The sequence below is a fragment of the Hydra vulgaris genome, chromosome 01, assembly GCF_038396675.1.
Source record: "Hydra vulgaris chromosome 01, alternate assembly HydraT2T_AEP".
Classification (NCBI taxonomy): domain Eukaryota; kingdom Metazoa; phylum Cnidaria; class Hydrozoa; order Anthoathecata; family Hydridae; genus Hydra; species Hydra vulgaris.
In genome coordinates, this window is record NC_088920.1 from 9,282,653 (window position 1) to 9,291,262 (window position 8,610).

The window sequence follows — 8,610 nt, forward strand, 5'->3', positions numbered from 1 at the left end:
TGAAAGTATTTATTTTTTTATTGATCTTTAGATTGAGTTGAGACAGCATTTTTTTGATGTTTTCCTCTTGGAAGTTAATACTATCTTCAATGTTGCTTGTATTTTTTCTAGTATTTCAACTCGGGATTTATTAAAACTAAGTTCTTTTTCAAGTTTATCTAGTATGTCTGTTATTATTTTTATGTTGGATTATTTTCGTAAAAATATTTTCTTGTTTTTTTAGTAGCTTTTTGTATCTTTTAAAATTGTTGTGCTTCTTTTCTAAAACTTTTGTGCTTCTGATCTTCAAGCTTTGATATTATTAGTTTCTCAATATTTTTTATCGATAAATTTATCTTTGCACAATTAAAAGTAATAACGACTCTCCTTCGAATCAAAATTTCAAGTTGCCTTACAAATGCGGAAACAACTTTAAAAGAAACATTCACTTTTACAATTCACTTTTACATTCAAGTTTTCAAACTTCTAAAAAATAGATCAAAGCTACACTATAAACACTTCCAAAACAACTTTCAAACAACTAGATTGACTTGGAAAGTATGTCTTGAAAAATGAAAATTCGCTTAACTGAAACATGGATAAACTCATATGACCTTAATAATTTGTCTCGTTTTTCTATTCCTTATTTTAAATTGATTTTGTTTAAAAGACTAGTTGATACACGTGGTGGGTGGGTTTCTACCTACCAAAATTAAAATATCGTTCATCTCGTTAGGAATGATTGAGGCGTTTCTGACACCAACAAAGAAGTTTATAACTATTGAGATTATAAACAAAATGTCATTTAGCACTTGCTATTGGTTACCTGAAGGCAGGAGCGCGAACTTTAGTATTTTTTTTGGAACTAAATATCATTTAAAAAAAGCTCAAGAGAAAACAAAAAATGCTTTATTATTGGAGATCTTATAAGTACAATACACTTAAAAATTTCTTTTTTAAAGCTGTAGCTCTTCCTTTGATTAATCGTCCAACTAGGGTAACATAATACTCAACGTCTCTAAATGACAATATCATAATTAAACAAATAAATAATATATTTAATAACAAAATTAAAAAAAGGATTTTAAAATCCGACCGTTTCCTAATTTTTTGCTGTGTAAATGTACACAATTTGTATGTTCCTAACAAGAAATATAAATAAGAGGCTGTCCATTATAATACATCAACAAAATAGGAAGAGGGGGGTTCTAGACAATTTTTGACAAGGGGAAGAGGAGGAGATCAAGAAAAGTAGACGTCAATAACGTTACTTTTTTAAATAAATTTAGTTACTTCATTACTAGCCATGCATACTGGCCGAGAAAAAAGTATCAAAACGAGACTATTACATGCCAGGATTGGGCGGCCTGCCACTTGCAATATAAGTTGCTCAGTTAGAGAGAGATCTTGGAGTTCTTATCTCAAATGTTATTATCACTATATCTTATTTCAAATGTTATTATCACTATATTTTTTGTTATTATCACTATATTTTTTGTTATTATCACTATATTTTTTGTTATTATCACTATATTTTTTTATCATGTGCGGCCGTGGCGCAGTGGTAAGAGCACTTCTTTTATAAGCAGGAGATCCAGGTTCGAAACGAGCTCTGGATATATTTTCGCGTCACGGTATTAAAGAAGTTTCCTTCCTTGTTAAATGCACATCCGCGGTGCTCTGTGACTAGACCCTTAGGACTTCTTAGGGCACCTAAAAAATAAAGAAAAGCAGTTTTAGCAGCTGCGGTGAACACTAACTGCTCTTTAGAGTGGCTGTAAAAATCTATTCGCAGCCGTAGTTTTTCACTGTAGAAATAAGTGTACACCACGTATGTTCGTCTTCACCGAGAGTACGCTATCCAAGCGTAGCCACTTTACCAACAGGGAGACATAGAAGCGCTAGAAAAAGCTCAAAACCGTCCTACAAAAACCATTTCTTAGATTGGGCATTGCCCCGCTGAGCGGGGAAGAGTTATGTTAGGTCTCACGACACTTGAAAAAAAGAAGAATAAGAGATGATTTAATTGTGATGTTCAAGTTCAACCGTGGATTTGATGAAATAAACTTTTTTTTAAACGTATTATTCAATCGTCATTCGTCGTCAAAGTATATTATGCTTGGTCATAATCAAAGCCTTGCATAGCAAAGATTACTCGATTGCATGCCAAGAGAGAAATTCACACGAATCGTGTTGGGTTGCAGTAAAATACCCTGCGGCAAATAATAATTGACGCTACTTCCGTCAACATTTTCAATAAATCGACTAGATAAACATTTAAATGTTTATCTAGTCGATAGTTAAAAGAGTACTTTTAAACGATAACTGGAAATAAACTCTCATCACATTTGTTTCAAGTAATCTATTGTGTTCTAAAAGTATGGTACTTGCGTCGCAGATTTGCACAAGTATCTAAAGACTGCCAGTATAAAGATGTTTGTTGCAGCACATCTTTGTTGGTAATTTAAACATAGCGAACATATATGATTTTTCAAAAGTCTTTAAATTTATTACAGATTGTTGTAAATATTTTAAATTTTTGACCACTAAAATAAGCTAAACTAAATTTAAAACAAAGGAAAATTAGGTAGCGTTTGTAGTCTTGTGTTACATACTTACCCAATCTTTAGTATTTTAATGACATTTTCTATATTCTACTTTTTTCAAACCGTATTGTAGTAGTAGAAAAAGGCGGGTCCAGGCTCATTTTTTTTTTCAACCATAACTCTAACCATAATCTCATATCATATTTCAACCATAACTCTAACCATAATCTCGTAACTCATTTCATCCATTACCCCAACCATAATCTCACATCATATTTCAAACATTACCTCATCCACATTCTTATATCATATTTCAACCATTATACTATCCATATTCTCATAAGTCATTTCAACCATTATACCATCCATAATTTTTGAGCTCATAATAGAAAGGAAAAATGATATAAAGAAAACAATTTTAAAATTATAAAATTAATTTTTATTTGCTAACTTTACATTATAAGTAGATCATGAAAATTTTGTAAATTCGAAGAATTTTTCAAGCTATAATTTCATAACTGAAATCTCATTGAGGTTCTACGCATAAATGAAATATAGCTCAAGAGTAATAGTAAATTACTCCTATTAAATCAGACTTATCAATTCTTTATTATCAACCCATGAATTGAACGAATCAGGATACCCTTACCACTTTACTAATGACTTGTTTTTAAATTTACGAATAACTTTTTCAATCCTAAATATGCTTTGATCCGTTTTTTTCATTTCTTGTTCATAAAAAGTAACATATATTTCTTCGTCATTATCGTCAGTTAATTTATAAGTTGGTGGATCTGTAAACTGAACTTGTGACACTGCAAATAATTCTTTAGTCCATCTCGGTGTGTATCCTTTTTCAAACGTTCCTTTCTTTTTAGTTATCCTAACTCTATCACTAATTAAAAACTTTGGTCTTACAGACTCTGATCGTACATTTCTATTTAGATTGAACCAAACAATATTTTCATTCTTTTTATCGCTAGTTTCAACTGGTGTCATTTTAATCGGAGAATGCTTTGTGTTGTTGTATTTATTTACCATTTCATCTAAAAAGTCGATATATATTCTAGTAGAATTAGCTGAAAAGTACTAAAACATTTTATCTTTCATTCTTCTATTCCAACGTTCAACTACACAACTTTTTCTTCATTTTCAGTTGAGTATAACTCAACACCTAGAGCTTTATCATGCTTATTATAAAATTCTAAGCCTTTATCTACCCATGTTTTTGACACTTTCTTTCTTTAAAGATTTTATTTAAAGCATTAACAACATCAACTCCAGTTTTACTCTTCAATGGAACAATCCATCCATACTTAGAAAAAACATCTAATACCATTAAATGTCAACTAAATCAGCAGCCCATATTTCATCGATTCCATTTACAATCACTTTTCTTTTCTGAAATGTTTTACAACTGGTCTATGAAGCTTGTTTGCAAGTTTGTCAGACCATTTCAGATACTTTGGACCCATATGAATTACTTCGCATGAGTCTGAAGGACCTACTTCTTTATCCTCTTCTTTTTTACTGATCGTTGGTAGTTTTTTTGATTAGTTTCAACACCTAAGTCATATGGGTCTAAAAGACCTAACCCAAACTTTGCTTTAGATGCTATAATAGGTTTTATAATACCTCGTTCAATTCTTTCACGTATTGTTAGATTTTTTATAGCATCCATGTCTTCAATCATAATTCTATCAGCTTTATTTTTATTTGCAGTGTCTGTAAAGTATTTATAAGCAATATCGTGATGGTAAACTGCATTATCAACTCTATCTATAGGTTTACTCCATTCTTTATATGCATCAGTAGAAGTTAATCGCTTATCTAAATTAGTACCAGGACCAGCAAAGTTCATTCCAGGTAAATGTATTTCACCAGGGAACTTTGCCCATTGTAATTTTATTTTTTTAGTTATTGAATTAATTGAACTAACTAAATCACCTCCGTGCAAAGCTGACACAAATTGAGTTTTTGTTGTTCCACAAATAGCGCAAGTTCCACGTGACTAATTTCTATTATTTTTGCTCACAACGCTTCGCTGGTTTAGTGTATTTGTTTTGTTTCTACATTTGACACAGTGCATTTTTATATATATAGAAATTTTTATATATAAAAAAAAATCTTATATATAAAAATGTATATTATAGATTTCTAATGAAATGTAAATAAAAGTAAGCGTAATAATTATAAGCTACTACCTAAAAGTACAAGAGGAATTATTATAGGATAATCAGGTTATGGAAAAACTCTTTTATTATTAAACTTACTTTTAAGACCTAATTGGTTAGATTATAACAATTTAAAAGTTTGCGGAAAAACTCTTTTCCAACCAGAATATAAAATATTAAAAAGCTCTTTTGAAAAAAAATTGCCAAAAAAAATTATTAATGAACTATTTAAGCTACAAGACCAAGTAGAAAAATTAAATGCAAATCCAGATTTTGTAATTGAAAAAGTTTCAAAAAATTTGAAAGATAAAGCAGATATGGAGTGTAAGTTTTTTGAAACAGATGAAGATGTACCAAATCCTGAAGATCTTGATATTAACAAGAATAATTTGATGATATTTGATGATTTGCAATTAACAAAACAAAAAAATTGTGAAAAATATTATATAAGAGGAAGACATAGTAATGTAGATTGTTTCTATCTTGCACAAAATTATTTTATGTTACCTAGACAAACTATTAGAGAAAATGCCAGTTTTATTTGCTTATTTCCTCAAGATTTAAAGAATATAAATCATATTTATAAAGATCATGTTTCTAGTGATATGAACGAAGATGAGTTTAAAAGATTTTGTAAGCATGCTTGGCTCATGGATTTTTTGTCATAGATTTATCTTCTAAATAGATAATGGAAAATATAGAAGTGGATTAGATTATTTTTATTTTCCATCTAAAGTTTAAAATAATTTTTTATATATAAAAAATGTATATAATATTGAATGATAAAAGTAGTCATATAAAAGAGAAGTTTGCTCCTATTATACAACTAAGTGAAGATAAAGATTATGAAATGGCATTAGTTGGTCTTGATACATTCTACAGTTTTCCAAATGTTGATTCTTCAAATAACAATTTTAGATATAGTTCAGATAATGGAGCAACTTGGATAGATATAAACATTCTAGAAGGTAGTTATGGGATTGATGATATAAATAAGTATATTGTGGAAAAAATTACTGAAAATAGTAAAACCATTAATGGAGTTGAAACTAGTATTATATTTTCAGCAGATAATAACACATTAAAAGCAACTTTAAATATTGAAGCTAGTTATAAAGTTGATTTTACACCTATAAATTCAATTAAATCTATTCTTGGTTTTAACAGTCAAGTATATTTATCAGGATCTCATGAACCAGATAATATAGTAAACATTTTAAGTATTAATAGTATAAGTGTAACAAATGATATAATAGCATCACCCTATGTAAATGGAACAACAGAAAACGTTATATAATCATTTTTCCCAAGTGTTGGTCCTGGATATAAAATAATTCAAGAGCCATTAAACTTAATTTACTTACCAACAACACTAAAAACAATTTCAAAGATGGAGACTAAATTGGTTGATCAAGATGGAAATCTAATAAATTTACGAGGAGAAAAATTAGCTATTAGATTTCATATAAGAGAAAAAAAATAATCAATTTTTTTTATAATGCATTATAAAAAACAAAATGAGTGAATATACTAATATTAAAGTAAATCTTTCACAAAACCAAATAGAAAAAATTAAAAATGCAATTGAATGTGATATTCGAGCTAGTATTAAGTTATCGCATTCAGATTTAAATGGTGAGTATGTATTAGCTGTAACAACGACATAACTGAATAGAATTAGAAAAGCATATGAAAAAGGTACTGGTACATTAATTATTTTAAGTAAAACACAACTAGTATACAATTCTAAAATAGAGGGTGGATTTATTGGTGTACTTTTACCGTTTCTTGGTTTATTAGCATCAAGAGTTATACCACCACTTGCAACAGGACTGCTTTCAGGAGTAGAATCAGCAGCTGGATCAACTATGATTAAAAAAATTGCTGAAAATGGTATTGTGTACATGAAAAAGAATGGACAAGGAGTTAAGTTAACATGTGCAGGATCTGGTTTACATTTGAGACCATGGAGTAAAGGAAGTTCTGTAGGTGATGGATTGTACTTACATGCTGGAAATGGTTATACTCCCACAGGATCAGGTTTATTATTAGGACCAAATTCACCATTTGCTAATATTCCATTTTTAAATATGATTTTGTAAAAACTCATTAGAAAATTTATATATAATAAAATGTCAAATAGCATGCCAGTGCATAAATTGATAAACAAATAAAAAAAATCGGAACCATCTCCTATAGTTTTTAAACTACATAAAAATTTACAGCATCCTGCAATATTAATAAATGGAAGATATGATGTATTTGCGCAACTCGAAATTAACGGGTGATGCGGAAGTTATCGGACAAAATAAAAACGTCAATAACTTATTTATAAATAAAAAAACAAACTACTATTATATTTTTTTTGAATAAAGCATTTATCTTTTAATAAAAATATATTATTTTTTATATGAAAAAACACCACCATCTGCAACTGATCTCAATTTTGTTCTGACGCCTTTCATATGCGACTGTAAAAAGTTTAAATCAATTTCTTGTAGCTTTAGTTTAATGCGATCAATCAAAACTTGCTCTGTTGAAGCTTGCCAATCTCCCTCGTAAACCTTCTGTGCCAAATGTCCCCAAAAATTTTCAATTGGTCGTGCTTGAGGCACATTTGGGGGATTGGATTCTTTATCAACGTAATAGACAAATTGGTACATCCAATTTAGAGAATCTTTAGAATAATGACAACTTGCTAAATCTGGCCAAAATAAATAGTTAAAGTCTCCATGATACTTGTGAATAAATGGAAGAAGTCGTTTTTCTAAACATTCATTAATATAGATTGATGAATTGATCGCTACAGCCTTGGAAGTGCGAAACAATGGCTCGGACATACCACGGTCAGATATGGCTACCCACATTAATAATTTTTTTGGAAATTTCTCTTTTCCAATAAAACGAACACTTTCTGGGCATGTCTTTTTGTTGTTTGTGTAGTATCCAGAATTTGCAGTCATGTTGTCCCCTGCAAAACAAAAGTATTTTTCGTCATCAATGACTAGAAGCGATTTTGTGTTATAGAGTTGGTTAACTAGTTTCCTGCTTGTTTTCTTTGCCTTTATTTGTTGTTTTATAGTGTATTTTGGAGTCTTTTCACGTTTTCTATATTTAATATTCATTTTTTTTAACTGACTACCAATTGTCGATTGATTTACACCGAATTTAATACCTATTTTTCTCTGACTGACCCCTTTTCGATTGTTGACAAGTCTCGTTAATTCGGCTTTCTTTTCTCTAATCCAGGATGTCGGACGACCAGGGTGCTTTCTATCAGAAAACGATTGAGCAGTTTCAAGTCTTTTTAGGTTATCATATATTGTACTTCAAGCAAATCCTTCCTTTTCAAAATGATTTACGATTTTTTTTTTTTTTTATATTAGGTTTATTTACAAAAAACATTTTTAGTTGCTTTCGATGAGATTCTTGTTCAGCTGCATTTAACCTCATTTTTAATAAATGCGTTTCAAATAATAAAGTTTATATTTTATAGAACGTTTATGCCTACGCATAAAACCACAAAAACTAATTATTATGCTCAAATAATAAAATTAGGATTTGTCCGATAACTTCCGCATCACCCCCCAGTAAACACAGACTGGTTTAGAATTGGTCAATATATAGTCAAAATTGGTAGATAAATTGACAAAACGTTTAGCGACCAATTATTGACCTAAATTAGACGCTTGGTTTTTGATCTACATTTCAAATTTCTTGATATATACGTTAATTAAACGTCGATCAAACGTTTAGAATTTCGACTTACATTAGTCATTATCTAAACGTTGGATCGACGTTCAATAAACGTATATACTAAAATGTCTAAATGATACACTTCAAACCTATATAGGTTTGAAGTGTTTCCTTTAAACCTTTTATTTAAACCGTTTATTTAACGGCGATTTAAC

General features: G+C 29.6%; 2 protein-coding genes across 2 annotated transcripts; both read right to left on the minus strand.

Annotated features, from left to right (window-relative positions):
• Nucleotides 1-3,170: 3,170 nt before the first annotated feature.
• On the minus strand, nucleotides 3,171-3,566 carry LOC136074059 (uncharacterized). The gene has a single exon (XM_065786358.1). The coding sequence runs from the start codon at nucleotides 3,564-3,566 to the stop codon at nucleotides 3,171-3,173; it is 396 nt and encodes a 131-aa protein (XP_065642430.1).
• A 3,532-nt stretch (nucleotides 3,567-7,098) lies between these two features.
• LOC136074060 (uncharacterized) lies at nucleotides 7,099-8,152 on the minus strand. The gene is made up of 2 exons (XM_065786359.1): nucleotides 8,103-8,152; nucleotides 7,099-8,002 (listed from the first exon to the last, which is right to left on the minus strand). Exons 1-2 carry the CDS (start codon nucleotides 8,150-8,152, stop codon nucleotides 7,099-7,101), a joined length of 954 nt encoding a protein of 317 aa, XP_065642431.1.
• Nucleotides 8,153-8,610: the final 458 nt, after the last annotated feature.